We start from the raw sequence: 23,035 nt of genomic DNA, 5'->3' as shown, positions 1-23,035 counted from the left end.
CTGATCCATGTGTGAGCCAGCTGAACTTGGGAGCTGTTCCCAGGGAAGTGACGTTCTAGAGCTGCCCCCTCCCCTGAGCCTCGGGCCTCCCTACTGGACACACTCAACTGGGGGCCACAGAACAAATTCCAAGACAGAAGTTTCGAGAACGATGATTCAGAGGCTCGCAGAGGACATTTATGGGTAAGAGCTTGCTCCATCCTACTCTGCCAGGACAGCAGGGCAGGGTCAGCACAGGGACAAGGAGGCCTGACTAGGGGTGGGGGTGAGGCGTGCTCCGAGAGCCCAGGTGGGTGGCCTTGGTCTTCTCAGGGAAGCGACAGGAGCTGGGAGTGAAGGGAGGGCCTTGGAAGAAAGAGGTGAGAGAAGGCAGAGCCCCCTGGGTCCTGCCCCTGCCCCCAGTTCGGGGCTGAGCCAGCAGCTCCCACAGCGCTCCTCGGCTGCCTCCTGTTCATCATCTCAGGGCCTCCTGAGACAGACAACCTTGATTCAGGGCTGAGTGCTGCTAAACTTGTCCCATAGGCTCCAGGTGTACTTTTCTTGCTTCCTTATCCCATCAAGGAGGAATGTTGCGGGAGCTCTGGCCTTGGGTGTCATACCCATCTGAGGCCAGCCAACACTTGCCCTTTGAGAAGCCACGTGGAAATACCAGGCACGCATGGCAGCACATGGCACCCATGGCAGACATTACTAATCGATCTGGGATTGTCTGACTACCCCATCTTTGTACCACAACCCCACACCCCCCCCCTCCCCCCCCCAGTCAATGCGATAGATGGAGGCACAGGAAACAGTTTTAAAAAACTAGGATCTGGTAAGAGGAAAGAGAGGAATACCTGTTTGTCCTTGTTGGGATGTCAGCTTTTGGGAAAACAGTGTATCCCTAGAGGTCAAGCAATGTTCACCAAGGAAACAGTAAAAGAAACTATAGGGGAAGAGGTCTGCCCGAAAACATCTGTGGCTCCTATTCGGGTGGTGAGTGATCTGTTCCCATGGCAGGTTCCAGCACACAGCTTTGCACCCACCAACTCTCTCAGCTGGGGCACGTCCTCAGGGGTAGTGTCTAATCTGCTGCCTCCTGCCTCCTTTCTGGGGTTCTTAATCTGGGGTCCCTCCCTCTGCTGCTGGGAGTGCAGGAGAGGGCAAGAACGCCCTGAACTTGTATAGAAATTGCTGTGTCCGGGCTGAGTCCCTCCATGCCCCTGACAGCCCATTCCTATGAATGACACATACAATTTAATAAAATGTGAAAGGCATCTCCTCCCTCCTTGCTCCATCTCTGACTCCCCTCCAAACTTGTCCTTGTATGTCAGTATCGTCGGAAGGGAGAGGCAATCTTAAATGGGGGATCCTACTTCCAACAGAGCAGTTAGCCCGTCCTCAGGGCAGTTGTGCACCTGTCCCTGGCTACAGTGAATTCCCAAAGTGTGGTGTCTCCCTGAGGGCCAGCCTAGGAACGGGCTCTCATGGACCTAGGGGGTTAGCTGAATGTCTGATTGAAGACTCCAGAGACAGGAAAGGATGGGTTGGGACTCTCCTGCGGGTCTGTAGAGGGGGTAAGGTCCCCGAGGCCAGAGTCCATAGCTTAGCTCTGCTCTCAGGGTTCCCGCTCACCTCCAGCAGGCTCTGGGGCATCCCTGGGGCACCGCCTCCAGTTCCCATCTGGCTTGGAGGTGGTATTGCAGACAGAGCTGTGCAGGGGCGTCGGAGCCCTGCCACTAGCACCCTCAGGACCTCACAATCCCTCCAGCCCTCCTTCCCCTGGGCCTTCCTTCCTAGGCGCGGGGCCCAGGTCCGGGACACCGCCCGCAGTTCCCACTTCGGGAAGTGCCAAGCGCGCGCGGCGCCTGGACTGCTCAGCCCCCCCGCAGCCCCTCCGTCCACGCCCGGCTCCTCCTCCTCCTCCTCCTTCCCCCCGGGTGGGGGGAGCCGGCTCCGGAAGCCCCGGCGCCCCCGCCCCGGCCGCCACTGGCGCTTTGGAGAAGGCGGTCCGCGCGGGAGCGCGCCACGCGGGACCTGAGCTCCCAGCCGCCGCCAGCGCCTTGGAACCCCCTGACCATCCCTGAGCCCCCACCGACCCCTGAGTCACTGCCTGGCCCGGAGCAGCCCCGCGCCGCAAGCCGGAGTCCCCTACCCACCCCTGATCCTCCCACCCGCCCCTCCCCGGATCACCCCCCACCCCTCCCCGAGCAACCCCCGCCTACCCCCCGCCTCTCCGGAGTCCCCTGCCCGCCCCTCCCAGGACCCCCCTCCCCGCACCTCTCCCCCGGAGCCCCCTCCCCAGCGCCCCTGCCTCCCAGTGTGTGCTGTGACCATGGCGGCCCTGCTCGGGGCGCCCCTGCTCGGCTGCCTCCTGGTGCTGCTAGCGCTGTGCCCCGGGGGGCGCCCGCAGACGGTGCTGACCGACGACGAGATCGAGGAGTTCCTCGAGGGCTTCCTGTCCGAGCTGGAGTCCGAGCCCCGGGAGGACGACGTGGAGGCCCCACCGCCCCCTGAACCCACCCTTCCCGCCCGCAAACCCCAGACAGGGGGCAAGCCGGGGGCGCGTCCGGGGGTGGCCGAAGAGGGTAAGAGCTTTGGGTAGGGGTGGCCCTTGGCGTGATGGGGGGCCGCCCGGACAGCCCTGCACCACAGGTGAGAATGGCGGGCCTCGGTAGGGTTTGGCCGATGTCCAGTCTGCCCAGCGTTAGGAATGGATCCGAAAGGCACAAGAGAGCCCAGATGTCTGGCGGGACAGTGTGCCAGGCAGAGGTCAGCGCTGGCTGGTAGCCCTCTGAGGTTGGGGACACATCCAGCAGGTCCGCTGCCCAGTGGATTGGGTCCTCCCAGTCCCTGTTGCACAGCCGGCAAACCCCTGGAGGGACTAGACTCGAGCTAACAGGGGACTCGGCAGCCCCCTCCCCAGGGTAGTGTGAAGGTGAAGGGCCCTGCTGTCTCAATGGGGCCACTCAGCCTGATTGTGGCACACACTGTGCCACACCACTGCCAGAGACCCAGCCTCCAGCCTCCCCTGGGAAGGATCCCCAGCACTCTGCTGCCTGGCCTCCTACTCCAGGAGTACAGAGGCAGGGAAGGGCTGCAGAAGACCTCCTGTCTCCTCAAGGCTTCCAGGAGCAGTGGGCAGTGGTCCGGGGTTATTGTGAGGATTAAATGAGGTGATACATCACCAAAGCATTTAGCCTAGTGCCTCTTATATAATCAGTTGTCAATAAATCTTAGCTGTTTATCATGACCTTCTGGAAGGTGGGCAAGGGTCTTTTTGATCTCTCTCCCAGGAGACTTCCAAGGCACCATCCATCATTCCTGAGGTCAGCAGCCCCTCCCCTTTGTCCTGCTCTAGATCTTTCCTGGCTCCTCCCCCACCCCGGGGGATGGGTTCTGGGACCCATCTCAGCACCCCTCTCCATTCCAGGATTGCTGTCCCGGCCTCTTGCTTGCTGCTGGGGCAGCTCTATTTCTCCTGGCTGTGTGCATTTTGTAGATTTTCCTGTATTTCAGTCACGTGGCCCCCACAACTCCATTATATTTTCAGCGGCATTTGCTCAGGGTCCTGGAAGATTCCTACAGGCAACCCCAGGCCCTGCCCTTGCTCCCTCCCTCCCCCAGACTCTGAGATGGGCAGGCAGCTGCAGTACTTGCCTGTCCCTCTGTCCTCTGCATGGCCCTAGGATACCCTGTGGTTATGGCTTCCAACCTGCCCCAGGCTCCTTAGTCCTGGACGGGGGATCGTGCATGCGTATCCCTTTTCTGTGAAGCTTTTCTAGCTCCAGGGGGGCCCCAGGCCCATGCCCTTTACTTTGTGTGAGAGGAATGAGACTGCCTCCCCCTTCAGACTGGGTGCTCCTTCAGGCCTGGTGGCTTAGTCACCCTCTGCTCTTTCCATGACCAGCACAGAATAGTGAGCCCTGACTGGCCAAGGGGCCATGTGGAGAAAGAGTGGATTGTGAGGTGCTCCTTGGACAGATGGGAGGGTGAGGGCCTGCTCCTGAGAAGCTGAGCCAACCAGGCCAAGGTGTGGTGGTGATAGCATGTCTCACAGACAGAAAGCCTGGGTTCCAACCCCAGCTCTTCCATGACCACAAGTGGCTTAACCTCTCAGTTTCCTTAATTTGGGAAACACAGAACTACCAACAGCCCCTTTGCCCACCTTGCGTGGGATACCTAGGGCATAGAGGGGGCTCTTCATTGATTTGACCTGAATCTGCATCTTGAACAGTGCCTCCGGGAAAAGCCAAAGACAAAGGGAAGAAAGGGAAGAAGGACAAAAGCCCCAAGGCGACCAAGCAGCCCCCGGAGGGGTCCTCTAGGCCTCCCAAGAAACCCAAGGAGAAGCCACCCAAGGAGAAACCTCCCAAAGCCACCAAGAAGCCCAAGGAAAAGCCACCCAAAGCCACCAAGAAGCCCAAGGAGAAGCAGCCCAAGGAGAAGCCCCCCAAGGAGAAGCCCCCCAAGGCCACCAAGAAGCCCAAGGAGAAGCCCCCCAAGGCCACCAAGAGGCCTCTAGCTGGGAAGAAGCTCTCCATCCCAACCCCCTCTGAAAGCCCGCAATGGCCACTGCCCCCACTCCTCAGCCCTGACCACGAGGAACTACCCCAGGAGGGAGGTGTGTACTGGGCTCTTCTGGGGTTCAGCGGCTCTGACCTTCTGGGCTGCAGAGGGGTGGTGGTGAGGGTGGGTCCCTGAGTCCCTGCCTCTTGCAGACCCTCAGACCAGATGGGTGCTGGGGCCTCATTGTTGTCATGAACACAGCAATTCAGCTGAGGCTCCCACAGTACCACTCCTTCCCTGGGGAGGGAGTGTTTGGTGGCCTCGTGGGTGGGGCTAGCTCTCCACAGTCCTGGGCTCTGACCCTTGAGCCCCCCAAGAGCCATCTGCCGTGTGTCACTGGGCTGTGAGCCTGCAGGGTACCCCCCTGCTGGGGCAGCAGATCCTCCCAGACAGCGGTGCCTGGATTCCCCAGAAAACTATCCAGCTCTCTGTCCCTCCAGAAGTGCCAGCAGGGTGCTAAGGGCCCGAGCAGCCCAGGCCTCCCTGGGAGTGAGCTGTTCAGAGGGTGTCAGCAGGGCCCAGGTCTTGTGGAGCCTTGCTGTGGAGCCAGCGGTCAGGGTAGGCCTCCCATCCACACGCCCCTGGGGTCTGTGTTGCAGGTGGACCCCTCCCAGATCCCTGGGGGGGTCCAGGAGAAGAGACCGACGTGGAGCACCAGCCTGGTGAGTGGGCACCAGCCACCTGGCCTCAAGGGACCAATCACCCTGGCCTGCTGGGTTTCCAGGGTGGGGCTAGGTGGGGGCATCGGGGAGTATCTTCCACGAGGTGGCCACAAGCACTCTCCCCCAGAGCCGGAGGAGGAGACGGAGCAGCCCACGCTGGACTACAACGACCAGATAGAGCGGGAAGACTACGAGGACTGTGAGTAGGGTCCACCGTCAGGGAGGCCCACCTGCCCTGCCTCCCCAGCTAGATCCCGACCCCTGGCCCAGGTTTATGATAGTCCACTCGGAGGCCCCACCTTCCCTGACCTTGGCCCGGCTCAGAGCCCACCCTCTGCCCTAGTTGAATACATCCGCCGCCAGAAGCAGCCCAGGCCGCCCCCCAGCAGGAGAAGGCCAGAGAGGCTGTGGCCTGAGCGCCCTGAGGAGAAGGCTGAGCCGCCTGGGCGGGGCTTTGAGGCCCCAGAGAAGAAGATCGGTAGGATGTGGGCAGACTTGGGGTGGGGGTGCCAGGAGAGGGGGCTCTGGCCCACCCCTGCCTCCCACCTCCACAGAGCCGCCACCTCTGAAGCCCCTGCCACCCCCGCTGCTCCCCGACTATGAGGACGGCTACGTGATCCCCAACTACGATGACAGTGAGTGCCCAGGGCCCCCCGCCCACCACAGCTGCATCCCAAAGCCAAGCCGCCTGTATCTCCAGCTTGGTGGCAGTGACCTTACCAACCCCACTGCCCCCGCCACCCCCTCCAAGCTGCCTGCCCTCATCTGATTTCTTCCGTCAGGCTGGGTCTTCCTGGCTCCTGAACTTAGCTCTTCCCTGCTGCCCTCTGTTCTGGCTTATTCTTCCTCAGCTCCGTGGGCATCACTCTCTGACCCTCCTGAGCTTCGGTCCTAGCCACCCCTCACCCCTCTGGACTTTCTTCCCTTCAAAGCTGCCGCCTTCCTCTCCCTCCTGCACGGTCCCTTTGGACTCCATTCCCTTCCTCGTCTTGCCCACTGGGCTCCTGTGAACCTGGCTAGGAGCTCCTGGGGTGGGGTCCTGGGACCAGCCTCAGGCCTTCTCATCAGGACTCTCCCTCCCCACAGTGGACTATTACTTCCGGCCTCCCAAGCCCCAGAAGCCCGACACTGGCCTGGAAACAGATGAAGAGAAGGAAGAGCTGAGTGAGTGGACCCAGACTGTCCCCACCCCTGGGCCAGCCCCCAGTGCAGGCCTGACTCCCACAACACCTGCCTCCTGAACTCCGGGGCTAAGCCAACAGGACCCTCCCACCTTCCATCCTTCAGAGAAACCCAAAAAGGAGGGCAGCAGCCCCAAGGAGGAGGAGACGGATGACAAATGGACTGTGGAGAAGGGCAAGGACCCCAAAGGTGTGTCTCTGGGGGCTGGGGGCTGAGCCTGCACAGCATGGGTCCTTGTGAGAGGCCAGCCAGACTCCCAGATGCTCTGGGACCCTTATCACCGCCTCCTCCCTTTGTTGCCCCCCAGGGCCCCGGAAGGGTGAGGAGTCGGAGGAGGAGTGGGCTCCAGTAGAGAAAATCAGTGAGTGAGGGGTGTAGAGGCTAGGGTGTGTAAGGACAGGGTGGGTTGGAGGGGTTGCAGGATGGATATGGGGACGGGGGGTGTGGTGGGGGCTGTGGGTATGTGTGGGGGCTGTAGGGTGGGTATGAGGGCTGTGGGGCGGGGCAACAGCAGCTGGGTAAGCATGATGGGAGAAGTGACCCATCCAAGGCCACATGCGAGTCCCAAACCCAGATTTCCTGCTGGCACTCTAGGCCTCCAGAACTCTCTCCTGCTCTTAAAGTCCTGTGGTGCAAAAGGGAGAGACCCTGGAGTGTCTGCCCTGGGCCTGACCCCAGGGACAGAGCTCTGGGCACAAGGCAGGTGTGCAGATGGCCCTGATACAGACAATGCCTGTGACGGGTCAGGCCCTGGGGTGGCCGTCCCTGTGATTTCATGTAGGCCTCATGGCCCCTTGGCACCTGGCATCCTCAGCACATTCCCCGGAGGTGGAAGCTGAGGCCCAAGGAGGGGAAGTATGGGCTGGGGTGGAGCTGCCCCAACTGGCACCTCCTGACGGAGGGGAAGTGGGTACTGGGCTCCTCCATTCTGGGTTTGGTGAAGGGAGGGACCAATGGAGGGATGGAGCCAATGGGCCACTAGCCTGGGGTGCCGTGTCTCCAGAGTGCCCCCCCATCGGGATGGAGTCGCACCGCATTGAGGACAACCAGATCCGGGCCTCCTCCATGCTGCGCCACGGCCTGGGTGCACAGCGAGGCCGGCTCAACATGCAGGTGGGTGTCAGGATGGGCCCTTCTCCCTGCTGCTTAGGGGCCCCCTGCACGCTCAGCCTCCCTGCTGTCCCTGACAGGCTGGCGACACTGAGGATGACTACTACGATGGGGCGTGGTGTGCTGAGGATGACTCCCAGACCCAGTGGATCGAGGTGGACACGAGAAGGACCACCAAGTTCACAGGCGTCATCACCCAGGGCCGTGACTCCAGCATCCAGTACGTCTTCCGGGCTCACAGGCACTCGGTAGGGATGGGTGGCTCCAGACATGGCTCTGAGTCCCGTTCAGAACCATCTGGTGGGTTCTCCAGGGCCCCCACCCCCTCTCCTTGGTTATGGCCTGTCAGCTCCCTGAGTCCAGATAAGCAAAGCAACCACCCACAGCCGTGCAGCAGGCATGGCAGCCTCTCTAGACCCCCAGCAAGCCCCACATGTGCTAGCTCTGGGTTCTTGGGCCCAGAAGAGAGGGCTCGGGCCACCTGAAGGCCTGGGCCTTAGCCTGGGGTGGGGAGAGCAGCCTTGCCCTGACCACCATCTGCCCCCCAGTGACGACTTTGTGACCTCCTTCTTCGTGGGCTTCAGCAACGACAGCCAGACGTGGGTGATGTACACCAATGGCTACGAGGAAATGGTGGGCACCTGAGCTCTTGGCTCTACCCTCCTCGTCTGGGCCACAGGTGGGTCTCCGCCGGGGTTGGGGGCTGCTCTTAGGCCTGCCTCTTCCCAGACCTTCCACGGGAACGTGGACAAGGACACGCCTGTGCTGAGCGAGCTCCCGGAGCCGGTAGTGGCCCGTTTCATCCGCATCTACCCACTCACCTGGAACGGCAGCCTGTGCATGCGCCTGGAGGTGCTGGGGTGCCCCGTGTCCCGTGAGTGCCTGGGGCTGGCAGGGGCACAGACGGGTGGCTGGGGCAACCTGGGGTGGGCTGGCAGGTGGACTGCTCAAGGTCCTGCCTGCCTGCCTTCCCCGCAGCTGTCCACAGCTACTACGTGCAGAACGAGGTGGTGACCACCGATGACCTGGACTTCCGGCACCACAACTACAAAGACATGCGGCAGGTGGGGTGCTTGTCCTGAGACTGGGGTCCTGTCCAGGCGCTGGGCTCAGGGCTAACAGGTGCTTCCCCACAGAACAGACAGGGCCATGGGAGAAGCATGGTCACTGGGGGTGGGTTGGGGGCAGGGTGGGGGCAGTGTAACTCCCTGTCTTTTCTGGCACCCAGCTGATGAAGGTGGTGAATGAGCAGTGCCCCACGATCACCCGCACATACAGCCTGGGGAAGAGCTCGCGAGGACTCAAGATCTATGCCATGGAGATCTCGGACAATCCCGGGGATCACGAGCTGGGTGAGGGCCCCCGCAGCCCCCAGGACCCCCTGGAAGCCTGGTCCTCCCGAAGCCCAACAGATAGAGGCAAGGCCCGGTATTGCAGCTGAGCCTGCACTATTGATGTTGCCAGCTCACCACCTCCCACCTGTGTCTTTGGAGCCCCTCCTGGGCCCTGCAAGCCTCAGCCACTCCCAGTCTCCTGGGAATGAGGCCGGTTTGGGTCCTTCCTCAGATCCCCTGGGCCTCAGGCCTCAGGAGGCTGGCTGGTTGCTGAGGTTCCTACCCTCACAGGGGAGCCCGAGTTCCGCTACACAGCTGGTATCCATGGCAATGAGGTGCTGGGCCGAGAGCTGCTGCTCCTACTCATGCAATACCTGTGCCGCGAATACCGCGATGGGAACCCACGCGTGCGCAGCCTGGTGCACGACACGCGCATCCACCTAGTGCCCTCGCTGAACCCTGACGGCTACGAGGTGGCAGCGCAGATGGTGGGTGGAGGGAAGGGGGTCAGGGTGGAGCCTGGGTGGGGCAGGGCTGGGAATGGGCTGCTGATGCTGACCCCCTCTCTCCCGGCTTCCCCAGGGCTCAGAGTTTGGGAACTGGGCACTGGGTTTGTGGACCGAGGAGGGCTTTGACATCTATGAGGACTTCCCGGATCTCAACTCGGTGCTCTGGGGAGCTGAGGAAAGGAAATGGGTCCCCTACCGGGTGCCCAACAATAACCTGCCCATCCCTGAACGCTACCTCTCTCCAGATGCCACGGTGAGGCCACAGCCTGGCCAATAGGGCCTGGGGGCAAGTCCCGGTAGAGCTTGGGACTTGGGGGTGGGTTGAGGGAGACTGAGCTCAGGTGCTGAGACTGCAGGGGCTCCGAGGGACCAAGGGGATGTGAGTACTGCTGAGGGGTCTGTATGGCAGATGATGGAGGCTGTGGACCAGACCTCTCCCCTGGCCACCCCCAGGTATCCACGGAGGTCCGGGCCATCATTGCCTGGATGGAGAAGAACCCCTTCGTGCTGGGGGCAAACCTGAACGGTGGCGAGCGGCTTGTGTCCTACCCCTATGATATGGCCCGCACACCCAGCCAGGAGCAGCTTCTGGCTGCGGCCATGGCAGCCGCCCGGGGAGAGGATGAAGAAGAGGCATCTGAGGCCCAGGAGACCCCAGACCACGCCATCTTCCGCTGGCTGGCCATCTCCTTCGCCTCTACCCACCTCACCATGACTGAGCCCTACAGGGGAGGGTGCCAAGCACAGGACTACACTGGCGGCATGGGCATCGTCAATGGGGCCAAGTGGAAACCCCGCTCTGGGAGTGAGTTGGCCTGGGAGGGTCTGTGGTGGGGCATTTGGCATGGGCAGGGGTGACTGCGGCTCTGTCTGCCCCGCCCAGCTATCAACGACTTCAGCTACCTGCACACCAACTGCCTGGAGCTCTCCATCTTCCTGGGCTGTGATAAGTTCCCTCATGAGAGCGAGCTGCCCCGAGAGTGGGAGAACAACAAAGAAGCTCTGCTCACCTTCATGGAGCAGGTGTGGGGGCCACCGCGGGGACTGGCGGAGGGGTGGGGCAGCATTTGGGGAGAGGCTGGTGAAGGGCTGGGGGACCTCCTGGACAGTACAGGGAAACAGCCTGGGGGGAGGCCATGTAGACACCACCTTGCCTCCTCCCTGCAGGTTCACCGCGGCATCAAGGGGGTTGTGACAGACGAGCAAGGCATCCCGATAGCCAATGCCACCATCTCCGTGAGTGGCATTAACCACGGAGTGAAGACAGGTACACAAGTGTACAACTATACCCCACTTCTCAGGATGGGGGACCAAACCTATGCATGCCCTTGGCAAAACAAGCCTGGCCTGCCCTGCCCAGGAAGTCCCTGCTCCTCTGGATCTCGACCAGAGGGAGGGCTGGAGGGGCTGCAGGTTTCTCAGACAGAGCTGGGGCCTGGGAGGGAGGGGGCACTCCTAGGTAGCCAAACCCATCCTCCCTCTGCAGCCAGTGGTGGCGATTACTGGCGTATCCTGAACCCTGGTGAGTACCGCGTGACGGCCCACGCGGAGGGCTACACCCCAAGCTCGAAGACCTGCAACGTGGATTATGACATTGGGGCCACTCAGTGCAATTTCATCTTGGCTCGCTCCAACTGGAAGCGCATCCGTGAGATCATGGCCATGAATGGGAACCGGCCCATCCCACACATCGACCCATCGCGCCCCATGACCCCCCAGCAGAGGCGCATGCAACGCCGCCGCCTGCAGTATCGGCTGCGCATGCGCGAACAGATGCGGCTCCGACGCCTCAATGCCACCACGAGCCCGGCCACTACCCCCACATCGCCCACATCGCCCCCTCCCACTCCAACACTGCTCCCCACTGCCGACCTTGCCCCCTCCCCAGCCCCAAGTTCTACACTGGGGCCCTGGCAGTTTCTACCAGAGACCACAGTCAATTGGGAGGAATCGGAAACGGAGACGGAGACGGAGACGGAGACCTACACGGAGGTGGTGACGGAGTTTGGGACAGAGCTGGGGCCTGAGGAGGAGGAAGGGGAGGAGGAGGAAGGAGAGATGGTCACGGGCCCAGACTTCCCCTTCACCACAGTTGAGACCTACACAGTGAACTTTGGGGACTTCTGAGAACAGGTCTGCCAACGCACGAGCTCGCACCAGTAGTCACACTGCCCTGGCCAGTTCCTCGGCCATCAGCACAGGGAAGGCCCCCTGGTGTGGGTTCTGCCAGGAGGGGGCATGAATGTGATGGAGACCTAAGAGCCAGGGTCACCTGCTGCTCCGCTGCAGGACTGGGATGGGGCTGGACGAGCAAGCCCCAGGGCAGACTTCTCAACCACTTGCCCAGGCCACACCAATAAACCAAGCTCACTGGCAGATGTATCACTGACCACTTGCCATCCTGACCAGCCGGGAGAGGGGAGGAGTAGGGAGGCTCCTTCCACAGGAGTGCCCCGGCCCCACACAGGGACTGCCCAGCTCAACACCAGTGAATAGTTAGGCTTTATTTACAGAGCCAAAGCTGTCGTGGTGCTGACGCCACAGGGAAAGAATGGCCAGGGCTGCTCTGGACAAGGCTGCCTTTGTGAGTCAGGGACCCAGACCCAGGCCTCCCAGGTCCTCGTCCTCTGCCCCAAAGCCTGAGAAGCTGATGGGCTGGCAGGCCAGGCTGCGCAGGTTCACGAGACAGGCGGTCTGGGTGGTGCTGAAGTCTGGGACAGCCACCAACAACACTGTCTGGTCTTCGGGGCCTGCAAAGAAGCCAGGTGGGAGCCCATCTTAGGTTCTGGGTGAGCCCGGTCTCAAAGGGAAGTCACAGGAGGTAAACAGGAACCCTCCCCCACCCCCTGCCATCAGCACCATGGAGCGCTGACCACAGAAGCTCCTTGAGGCCAGAAATGAAAAGGGCCAAGAACACCGTAAAGGTCCAAAGCTAGAGCCACACTGCCCAGGATGAGCTCTGGGCAAGGACAATTTCAGCCCTTGCAGAGCCTGGCCTGTCCACCCCACGGGGGCCTGGACACCCAACACAGGCCTTCTCTGTGAGCCTTGGGAGAGCATGTCCCTCGTGACAGCCCAGGCCTGGGGCCCCCAGAAGACAAAACTTACCTTGGATGATTTTGGAGCCAAAGCTGGGGGTGTTGCCACAAAAGTAGACGTGAGGGCACTCCGGAAAGATAAATGGGTCGGTTTTATAGAAAGGGTAACAACCTGGAGGAGGACGAGGTACAGTTGAGAGTGGGACTTCTCAACCTCACACAGGAGACATCTGCACGTTCGGGATGGGGCTGTCCCATGTAGGACGTGGGGCTCCATCCCATACACAAGACCCTGCAGCCGTCACAACAAAAATCCCTCCAGACTTGGCCCCGTGACCCCAGAAGCAGGGCAGTGTGTTGTGCTGCTGCCGCCTCTGTCCTCGGTGGGCAGAGGGCAGGGTGCAGGACTCTTGACTGGCTCAAGCTCCCAACATGCTCCCACAGCCTTCAGCCCTAAGCAGGGCCTTGGCCATAAACAGAGATAAAGACTCCAGAGTAGCTCCCAAAACAAAGGTCACGCTTTGGGGCTTTTCCTCAGACAGGTCATAGCAAGGCTGGTGGGTGCAAATCCACGCTGGGAACACTCTGAGCATCAGTGGAGCCCCTTTGGTCTTCCCCGACCCTTTGCTCCCACCTCACGTGTCTAAGTCCCGTTACCTAGGGTGTCAGGGGCTGTGGGGCTGATGTGCCGGACTTGCAGCGTCCACTCCAGGATCTCCAAGTGATCCTCCATGCTGCTGTATCGGAAGATGTCACTCACGTTCTGTCCTGACGTCCCCAGGAATCTGCAAGTCAAGGCTCGGCTGACCCCACCCTGGGGGGGCCATCATCTGTGCTCCTCCCACAACAGCTGGCCTGGCGCCCTCATAGCAGGTTCCCAAACCCCACTTGAAAAAGAGCCCGATCCCAGGTGGGCTTTCTTGCACCCCTGGGCCCCATCCTCCCCTCTTGCTGTCACCAAGGCAAAAGGCCAGGGATCAGGCTGGAGTGGGGCTACCTGACTCCATCGATGGTGGCCTGGTAGGGGTTGGTGACCAGCTGGAGTGTGGAGTAGGCAGTGGCCAGAGGGAACATGCAGGGGTGCAGGGGCTGCTGGGGGAGCGTGTAGTTTGTTGGGTCAAATTCGCCCGGCATCACATCCACGGGCACGGAGGCCTGGAGGGCACAGGGGCAGGGGAGCCTGTGGGGCCCAGTGCCCTCCACAGTCACCCTGCTGGAGTCCGCTCCCCCTGCCCGCCTTTCAGTGCCCATCTGCACCGCCAAACACTCCTGGTCGCAGGCGCTGGCCTGACCCGGCTCACTCACGCTCAGCTGCAGAAGGATTTCATCTAGCATCTTGACAGCCTCCACACTGGCAGCCTGGGTTTTCTTGGTCAAGTACTTGGCCTGGGAGTAGAAGTACATACACAGGCTGTCAGGTCTCAAGGGAGACTTAGATCAAAGGGACACCCAGAGCCCCTGCCAGGAGGCTGAGAGCGGAGCAAAGCCTGACTTATGGAGGGACAGTAAGAGTTCTGGGCCTCTGTCCCCACGCTACCCTCAGGAGGGAGGTTTGAGAACGAGGCTGGGTCCCAAAGCACCAGAGATTCCTGGGTCATCAGATCTGCAAGACCCCATCCCCAACCCTCCGTGGGGAAAGAGAGGCTTGAATGCAGGCAGGCGGGCACCATACCTTGTTGATGGAGTCTCTGCTCTGCGTGTTGTGGCTGAGGAGGTTCCCGGCAAGGATGACCCGGGAGACGTGGGCGGCGCTGCACTGCTCCCCTTCATCCCCAAGCTGCCCTGTCACCACGTCCACCAGCAGCTGGGTGCCCAGCAGGCTCTCGCCCCCGCCTCCACCCAGGCCCAGACCAGACACCAGCAGCACAAACCTGCCAGAGAAGTCGGGGTCCTCTTGGGTGCTGGGAAAGTAAGGGGATGTCCCAAGAGGGCTGTTTGGAGCTACTGGTGGGGCTCCTCACCATCACAAGGAAGCAGGGGGGATAGAGGCAGCAACTGTGACTCCCCTGGACTACTGCCCGGACCCTGGGCCCCAGCTCCTCACCTGTCTGTGTCGAGGGGGTGTGCAGGCTTCTGAGGGGCAAGCCCTGCAAAGCAGTGGTCCTCCACCAGGAACTTTCCATCATCTCCCGCAGAGCCCAGCACAGCCAGGACCGTTCCTGGGGAGGAGCAGGATCAGGTCTGGGAGGAGCCTCCGGGAGGCTACCACCCAACATGCTACCATAGTCTAACCCTCTCCCTGAACCCAAACTCATTGCTCCGGGAATGCGAGTGTGAGCCAGCACCCAGATGCACAGGCCACCCCACCTCTCTACTCCCTACCTGTGACCAGCTTTGACACATCAATGGTGCCCTCCAGTTTGATACGCTGCAATTCATCTTCCAAGATCAGTTCATCATCTGGGTGGATGTATTTGCTCCGAGGAGGCTGGGGGAGCAGGTTGTGCTGGAATTCAAAGATGGCAGTGGTCATGAGGCCAGGGCCCAGCAAGGCTCCAGTGCTGGATCAGTGAGATGGCCCTGCAGCCAGCAACCCTATGGCAGAGGCCCAGCCCTGATTCTCTGGATCCAAGGCAGGTAGCCCCATCGTGCCCTCTGGGATGGGAACATTGTTCTGGGGATGGCGTGTGTGAGCCAGCTGGCCTTACCTCTTCGCTGACCTCCCGTAGGATGGAGGGCTGGAGTGGCATGGCCTTGAAGAGGGTCCCCACCACACAGCACTTCTCCCCGGGCTGCAGTTCACACAGCTTCTTCACTAGGACTCCACTGCCTGGGGTACAAAGAGAATGTGCTCAGAGACCAGGTGGCCCTCCTCTGCCCCATGAAGCACGGGCCCAGTCCTCACTGAGCACTGTGGCCCTGGGGCCCTGTTCTCCACCAAGAGGGAGAGAACATCAAATGCAAGGACCCCCTGGACCTAAAGGATCGGCCCCAGGAGGACAGAGGGGCTCTGGATGCCGGGTGTCCTTGCAGGAGAGGCAGACATGCAGAGAAGGCAGCGTGAAGATGGTGCAGGGGCAGAGACCAGAGGGATGCGGCCACAGGCCAGCAGTGAGGGGTCAGTCACCAGAGGCTAGAAGGGCCAAAGAAGGATCAGAGGGAGCGTGATGCTGCCGACACCTGGATTTCGGACCCCTGGCCTCCAGAGCTGGAAGTGAATACATTTCTGCTGTTTGAAGGCACACAGTTTTGGCCTTGTTGTTTATGACAGCAGCCATGGGACGCTAATGCAGAGTTCCCTCACTTATACCTAAAGTATAACACTGATTTTTAGAAAGAGGTATGCCAAGTCTCAACACAGCCCTGCTTGGACAACACTATAATTTCCTTTGCAAGTTTATTTTATCGACCCCACAAGTGCCTTGTCTTCTGAAAAGAGATACCCTAAATTCAAACTTCATATACCCATCCACCCCGTTCTGTTCTTTGTAAAGTCAGACAGCCCTGTTCACTCTGAGCTCCTGAGATCCCAGAGAGAACAAACAGGAAGCGTCAGGGATGAGGAGCAAGACAGGCGTGGGAGAGCCATGGAATTGCAGGGGTCACTTGGGTGGGCAAGAGGGAGGAGCCAAGGCCCCAAAGGCCTGAGAGTTTGTTAGGACTTAGACCCTAAGCCTGGAGGAAATGCTAACAGGGTTATGGGATGATGTGGACTTGGGACCAGCCCTTTCGTTAGCTGGGTTCTCCAAAACAAGCCCTTCTTGCCCTAACCCTAACCAATAACATTCCACAGATCTACACCCTGGGGAGCAAAGGAGAGTAATTCAGAGTAAGATAGGGAGGGCGGCACAATGCCGCCATTCTAGATAGAATGCCAGACACCAACGGGAACAACCCATCTCAAAGCCGTGATATCCACCGAGCCTTCACTCAGCCCCAGGGAGCTGTGCCCAGCCCTGAGCCTGGAGCTCTTTTACCCCCGACAACACATCACTGGAGATATTACACACTACCTGGCTGAGGAAACTGAGGCACAGAGAGATTAAGTAACATGTCCAAGGCTACACAGCTGAGATCCAACATGCACGTCTGAGCACCAGGCAGAACTGCACACCCCTGTGCTGACGGGAGGACATCCATCCATTCCAGCCTGTGGGCACCAGGCCAGGCTCCAGCACAGAGAGTGAACCCGAAGGCCCATCCTTGCTCTCACTGAGCTTCCGGTGCAGAGGGAGAGGCAACAGCAGGAGATGAGGGATCCACTGCTGGGACAAGTGCCACGAACAGACGGGAGCGAAGGCAGTAGATGCCAAGAAGGCCCTCCTGGCCCAGGAAGCCTCTCAAGGCACAGGACTTTTAAACTGAGGTCGTGAAGGAAGCCTGGGGATGGAGCATGCCAGACGCAGAGAGAGCTGACAGCAAGAAAGGGCTTGAGGTGTTCAGGAAACTTGTGAGTAGAGACGAACTCTGCCAGAGGCTGAGCTCTGGGGAGGAAACCCGGCCACATGGAGAAGCCACGTGGTGAGTGAGGGATGCTGCCCCACTGTCCTTCATCCAGTCAAGGCCCCACTTATCATGGGCTCCTGTCCGAATTCCTGGCCCTACTCTGTGAGCAGAATAAAACGGCTGTTTCCTGTTACTGGGCAGCTTTGTGAGAAGAGAGACCTGGTACCACAGCAGGTTAAAAGGTGACATTGACCTTGGCTCGAGGAGAATGTCTTTGAGGACGTCAAGGAAAATGAGAGAAAGGCCAGAGGAAGGAGACCCTTCTTATGTGGCGGAGAAAAGGTGAATGATACTTCTGCCTGAAGTAAAAAAAACGGAAAACATCTTTAATATGATGATGTAGCTAGGAGACTGGGTCACGTATTCTCCTGACTGCCTATAATATTAATAAAACCAGAGCTTCCCAGGTGGTGCAGTGGTGAAGAATCTGCCTATCAATGCAGGAGATGCAGGAGATGTGGGTTCCCTGGGTCAGGAAGATCCCCTGGAGTGGGAAATGGCAACGCACTCCAGTATTCTTGCCTGGAAAATCCCATGGACAGAGGAACCTGGTGGGCTACAGTCCATAGGGTCACACAAAGTCAGACACAACTAAAGTCACTTAGCACACATGCACACAACCCAGCTAACCTGACGGGATAGAATGGACCTGGGAGCCAGAGCTTTACAAAGCTTTTCAAGTGCTTCCAATGTGCAACCTGGGCTGAGACCCACAATGCCTGGTGCCAGGTGGCGGTTGGGGGTGGGGGGAAGGCAATAAAAATGAGTAAGACACAATTTTACCTACAAAGTTTCTGTTTAAAGGCACAACAGATTAATTCAAAACTACATGGAAAGCCACTCTTTTTTGTTTTTTTTTGCTCACCAAGTGGCATGTGGGATTCCAATTCCTCTACCAGGGATGGATTCCAATTCCTCTTCCATGCCTCCTGCATTGGAAGCGTGGAGTCTTAACCACTGGACCAGCAGGGAAGTCCCAGAAGCCACTCATAAATATTAAGAACGGGGTGATGCAGCATCACCTGAAAGTTGAATGTGGTGCGGGGTGGGGAGGGTGGGAGTCCTGCTTCACCCGGAATAACTTAAAGCAGGAGAGATCACCAAGGAAGAACCAGGAAGAAAGAAGAAGGTCTGCACTGTCCAGGTCACTTGATTAGGAAAGAGAGACGACCTCAAGGGGCAGGAAATACATACCCAACAAACCTGGAAGCATTTCCCCAACCTCATTACTTACCCCAGCGCTGCTGGGCCCGGCTCACCACGAAAGGCCTCATCTGGATAAGACGGGTGGCATAAATGTGAGCATACTGCCGGCTAAAGCTGCGCTCTCCCAGCCGGAAGGGCTGCGAGGAGTTGGTGTAAGTCACCACAGGCACCCTGGCAAAAGTGGCATTGCTGGCTGATGGCGGAGACAGCAACGTGTGGGCCCTCTGGGCAGCCTGCTCAGAAAACATGGCCCTGCTCGATGTGTCCAAGCCAAGGAGGAGGTGGTCCCTGTGAAAACACAAATGCAGTCCTGCAACCCCAGCCCACATGCACAGCAGATGGCCAGAACAGCACCTGGAACTTACTGTGTTGTCTACCAATGTCTCACCCAGGAACCTGCATCCAAAAAGGGAGATGGAGCAAGTTAGGGAATGCATCTCCCACCTAGAGCTCTCGAAACCCGGCTCAAGTGTCCACTGCCCATTCCACACATCTACCTGGATGACTATCAGGGCTTCAAACTCCACACGCCCCACATGAGGGGATTCCTCATCTGCCCCCATCCAGCTCCCTGGCACCTGCCCCATTTCAGGGCGTGAAGACAGCCTTATTATTATACAAGCCTACCATAAAATAATAAGCTTATGATTAAATAACAAAACATACGTCAGTCACTCCTCTGCTCAAAACCCTCCAAACGGCCCCCGTTTCATGGAATAAAACCCCAGGTTCCTACAGTGGCCTATGAGATCTGCCCCACTGGTCCTGCCCTCCTGCCCACCCCGCCCCCACAACCAGGAGAACTGCTCTCCTCCCTCCCATACAAGTATGGTCCACTGCCGCCTCTCCTTCAGGTGTGCTCAAACCTTCTCCTGCATCCCTCCCCTGGCATGTCTGCTCCTCCAATGTTTATTGTTTTTCATAGCATTTACCTTTCAACAAACAATAGCTTTTAAGCTTATTGTCTGCCTCCTCTGAGTAGAATAAGAGCTCTAGGAGACCAGAGGTAGCAGCATTTAAGCCCACTTTTCAAAAGCAGCCCCGAGCCTGAGTGAGATGTGCCAAGAACGTCAAATCCACAGCAGGTTCCAAGATCAATACGTGGAGCAGCTCAGTCTATACAGACGTGAAGGGATGATAACAGTTCGCATGTAATGGGTTAAATAGTATGTGGTACTAAAACCGGTATCTAACCCCACCGCGTTTTTTTACAGCTCTAAGTGGCTTAAATTCTGTCCCTATCGAACAGATACTGGGCCGGGACTGTATCTGAATTAACTTTCTGCCCCAAAGTGCAGAGCAGTGGCAGCACTCCGGCCGCAATCTGCACTCCGGCCGCAATCTCAAAGGAGCCGCTCGGTCTGAAGCCCCAGACCACGGCCCCAGCACGCACCCTGGGGCCGTCTTGGGGGATACAGCAAAGACCCTGCTCAGACTTCCCTCGCGAGATGCCGCTTAACCCGCCGCCACGCGTGGACACCAAGAGAGCTAGCCCACCCAGTCTCCACGAGGTCCAGGGAAGCAAGACCCTACTCACCTCTCCGCACGCCACGGCCCCGCCCCCTGCCGCGCGCCATCTCCCGCCAATCCGCGCGTCTTGCCCCGCCCACAGAGGCATCCCACCAATCACCGCGCGCTCCACCATGCTTATCACTGCGGGACCCGCCCGCCGCCGCGCACCTCCTCCCGCCACTCCGCGCACCTCGCCCCACCCTTGCTGTATCTCATTAGTCACCGAGCGGTTTATTATGCTAATCACTGCGGGGCCCGCCCACCGTCTCGCCCCGCCCCCCCGCCAATCCGCACGTTCACTGCGCAAGCCAAGACACGTACTCCGCCCCTTAGCCCTGCGCGTGCGCAGGGTTACGCCCCACGGGTTGCTGGGCAACGAGGGGGGGGGAGGGGGGCCAGTGGCTAGGGACCCGTGCGCATGCTTGTGCGCACTGTCGTACAGACCCCGGCCCTTCGTCCGACTAGTCACCTCGCATTCTCGAGAACTGGCGCTCTTTGCGCCACCACAGGACCCCTCTGGGTGCCCGCCTCTGCCGTGGGCACTGCTGACAACAGGGTGGGCGGACTGAGGCCAATGGTTGCAGCGATTACTCCGCCGCAGGCCCGAGGAGTAGGTGGGGCACTGGGATACTGGAAGTCGGGAGAGGGCTTAGAGTTACGGTCAGGACTAGGGAAACTGGCTGTCTAAGGCCCTACGCACAGGGTTAACAGGCCTCCCAGCCTCCGCCCAACACTGCTCAGTCTCTGTTGTCCTCACTGCCCCTCATCTTTCTCACTCCTGCCTACCCACCAAGACTTTCCCATGCCATCCCCCACTTCATGGGGGCTCTTTTCTGCATCTCCACCAATACACAGAATTCCTAAACGAGCCCTAGTGGCCCTTCCTCATGAAGTTTCCTATTGGCTTCAACCAGAGCCGGGATTCAGTCTCAGGCCTTTCTGGTTCACTCTGCATCTGTTTCCCAAGTACCGGTCTTGTCTTTGGAACAAAGTAGGAAATGGCAACCCACTCCAGTGTTCTTGCCTGGAGAATCCCAGGGACGGGGGAGCCTGGTGGGCTGCTGTCTATGGGGTCGCACAGAGTCGGACAAGACTGAAGCGACTTAGCAGCAGCAGCAGCAGCGGGTAATAAAGATAACACATAAAAGCCCTTTCTGTGGACCTGACACTGTTTTAAATTAATTCAACTAATCCTCAAATAACGCTTTGAAAATGCGCAAACTGAGGCACAGGTCACATGGCAGGATTCACCATGTGAGTAACAACCAGGATTCACCCCCAGGCAGCCTGACTCTTTGCCCTAACATGTATGTGTTCTGGCCCTCCTCTTGTGCAGGTCAGCTGAACTTCCCATCTAATTACCCATTACTTCATTTTGCCCCTGTCATTTAATTAGGCATTTGTCAAACATCCAATTAGACTGAACTGGATAAGTTTGCCCTCAGAGGATGTGTGGAAACCTAGTCTCGTTCACTTACCGCAGTGCTTGGCATGTAGAGACTCCCAGATTTTCTTATATTTATAAGGTATAAATAAATATAAATAGATGAGCACTTTTTGGGTGCATAGTATATACTAAGTGTCTTAAGGGTAAGGCAGGTCCTAGAATTTCCATTTTACAGAAAGATTCACAGTTGCACAAGGTCACACAGCCAGGTAACCCAGACCAAAATTGGAACCAACCTGCCTGATTATCTTGCTCAGACATGAAGCTGGGTAGCCTCTCCACTGAGCTCTGCTCCTGGAAGGCCTGTGTCAGGCACACAGTTGGGGCAGCTAAGGGGGTCTGGGAGAGACCCTGAGACAACAGCCACAGTAGGAATGATGGTGGCTGGGAAAGGGGGGATGGACAAGTGGGTATAGTTCCATGGGTGGCTTGCACTTCCCAACTGTCTTCCCCTGGCTGTCTGCAAGGATGGAAGGGCTAAAGTATTGACTTTTTAGGCCTCCCTGGCAGTTATTGGTGATGGTGAGATCAGACCTGGCAGAGACATAGGGGAAGTCTGGCAAGGATGGTTGGGGTGGGGGGTGTGCTGCGTGCGGAGGCAGGTTGGGCTTCTGAGAAATCTGGTTTTGTGATAAAAAGGAAAAGCACAGGCCTGGAGGGGAGGGGAGTTTGGGGGGAGACTGGGTATATGTATTTGTTTGGCTGAGTCCCTTTGCTGTTCATCTGAACCAATCACAACATTGTTAATCAGCTGTGCCCCAATACAAAATAAAAGTTTAAAAAAGAAGAGACATCAGAGAGCTTTCTCTCTCCTTACCACATGAACACCAAGAGGTCATCTGAGCACACAGTACTTTCTCTATAAACAGGGAAGTCTTCATAGAACCCAAGTGTGCTGGCATCCTGATCTGACTTCTAGCTTCCAAAACTATGAGAAAATAAATTTCTCTTGGGTTAAAAAAAAAAAAAAAAAGAAGGAGGAGGAGAACCACAGCCTACTCCCTTTCCTCCTTCTTTCTGTAATGAATAGAGTTCCTGGCAGTGTCCTACCAAAGATGCCAACCCGTATACCACTTAGCTACTGGATCAGGACCAGCAATTGCTAACTTATTTCACTTTAACAAAGGAACCCTTATTTGTTTTCTCCACTTTGAGTTTTCTGAACGTGAAACCAAGCATGTTCTTAAATGAATTATGTAAGGACTTCCCTGGTTGTCCACTGGCTAAGACTCTGCACTCCAATGCAGGGGGCCCGGATTCCATTCCCTGGTCTGGTAACTAGAACCCACATGCCACAACTAAGATTTTGCATACAATGACTAAAGATCCTGCATGCTACAGCAAAGATCAAAGATCCATTGTACCACAGCTAAGACCCAGTGTAATCAAATAAATGAAAAAAAATTTTAATGGAGTATGTAGGTACATAAAAGAGCAGAAGTCTCCTTAAAGGCTTAACAGAAACAGTGTCTTTGGGATTGGGCCTCTCAAAGTAAGTCTCGTTTCCACTGAAAGCAAGGCCTGGGTGGAATGACATTATAGGGACAGGGCTTTCTGTGATGCTCATTAGTGTGTTTTTATTTTTTAAAATGTTTTTAATTGTGGTGAAACATAATATAAAACAGCATTTTAGCCATTATGAAGCATGCAGTTTATTTGATGTTTTTGTTTTTCTGTCGCTTAGTCATGTCCGACTCTGCAACCCCATAGACTGCAGCACGCCAGGCCTCCCTGTCCTTCACTATCTCCTGGAGTTTGCTCAAACTCATGTACATTGAGTTGATAATGCCATCCAAGTTTATTGGCATAAGTATATGTCATTAAGTATATGCAACCATCACCACTGTCCGTCTCCAGGTTTTTCTTGATCCCAAACTGAATCTCTGTATCCATTAAACAATAACTCTCCATTCCCTCAACCCCAGCCCGTGTTAATCTCTAATCTACTTTCTGTCTTTGTGAATTTGCCTATTCCTCATATAAGTGGAAATTAACAATATTTGTCTTTTTTGTAGCTGGCTTATTTCAATTAAAATACCTT

General features: G+C 57.8%; 2 protein-coding genes across 5 annotated transcripts; one reads left to right on the top strand and one right to left on the bottom strand.

Moving 5' to 3' along the window:
- Nucleotides 1-11,727, top strand: AEBP1 (AE binding protein 1). The gene is made up of 22 exons (XM_006049553.3): nt 1-183; nt 1,780-2,567; nt 4,217-4,603; nt 5,148-5,210; nt 5,338-5,409; nt 5,554-5,688; nt 5,765-5,845; nt 6,297-6,374; nt 6,498-6,581; nt 6,700-6,753; nt 7,396-7,505; nt 7,583-7,722; nt 8,051-8,135; nt 8,232-8,376; nt 8,481-8,566; nt 8,731-8,854; nt 9,128-9,324; nt 9,419-9,598; nt 9,799-10,150; nt 10,229-10,368; nt 10,513-10,612; nt 10,832-11,727. Exons 2-22 carry the CDS (start codon nt 2,315-2,317, stop codon nt 11,470-11,472), a joined length of 3,507 nt encoding a protein of 1,168 aa, XP_006049615.2. The 5' UTR covers nt 1-183; nt 1,780-2,314; the 3' UTR covers nt 11,473-11,727.
- Nucleotides 11,728-11,829: 102 nt separating this feature from the next.
- Nucleotides 11,830-19,651, bottom strand: POLD2 (DNA polymerase delta 2, accessory subunit). 4 transcript variants are annotated; one of them, XM_044946801.1, is made up of 11 exons: nt 19,573-19,651; nt 18,064-18,323; nt 15,032-15,153; nt 14,706-14,829; nt 14,428-14,542; nt 14,056-14,284; nt 13,689-13,769; nt 13,381-13,538; nt 13,041-13,168; nt 12,454-12,555; nt 11,830-12,095 (listed from the first exon to the last, which is right to left on the bottom strand). In XM_044946801.1, exons 2-11 carry the CDS (start codon nt 18,281-18,283, stop codon nt 11,935-11,937), a joined length of 1,440 nt encoding a protein of 479 aa, XP_044802736.1. In that variant the 5' UTR covers nt 18,284-18,323; nt 19,573-19,651; the 3' UTR covers nt 11,830-11,934. The 4 variants fall into 4 exon arrangements, with proteins under 4 accessions (XP_044802736.1, XP_006049612.1, XP_044802738.1 ...); XM_006049550.3 differs by having other exon boundaries at nt 14,056-14,254; nt 19,573-19,650; XM_044946803.1 differs by lacking the exon at nt 19,573-19,651 and adding an exon at nt 19,429-19,567.
- Nucleotides 19,652-23,035: the final 3,384 nt, after the last annotated feature.

This window comes from Bubalus bubalis, chromosome 8 (assembly GCF_019923935.1).
Source record: "Bubalus bubalis isolate 160015118507 breed Murrah chromosome 8, NDDB_SH_1, whole genome shotgun sequence".
Lineage (NCBI taxonomy): Eukaryota > Metazoa > Chordata > Mammalia > Artiodactyla > Bovidae > Bubalus > Bubalus bubalis.
Note: the sequence above shows the minus strand (reverse complement) of the source record. Positions and strands in the feature narration are given on the sequence as shown.

Excerpts from the sequence above, each read along its gene's own strand:
- POLD2 (XM_044946801.1), bottom strand. The coding sequence starts at position 18,283 with ATGTTTTCTGAGCAGGCTGCCCAGAGGGCCCACACGTTGCTGTCTCCG. Across the intron at positions 14,285-14,427 it reads CACCCCCTCGACACAGACAG|CACCCAAGAGGACCCCGACT; the intron begins GTGAGGAGCTGG and ends TTACTTTCCCAG. Across the intron at positions 13,169-13,380 it reads GCCACCATCGATGGAGTCAG|ATTCCTGGGGACGTCAGGAC; the intron begins GTAGCCCCACTC and ends CTTGACTTGCAG.
- AEBP1 (XM_006049553.3), top strand. The coding sequence starts at position 2,315 with ATGGCGGCCCTGCTCGGGGCGCCCCTGCTCGGCTGCCTCCTGGTGCTG. Across the intron at positions 2,568-4,216 it reads TCCGGGGGTGGCCGAAGAGG|TGCCTCCGGGAAAAGCCAAA; the intron begins GTAAGAGCTTTG and ends CATCTTGAACAG. Across the intron at positions 6,754-7,395 it reads GGCTCCAGTAGAGAAAATCA|AGTGCCCCCCCATCGGGATG; the intron begins GTGAGTGAGGGG and ends CCGTGTCTCCAG.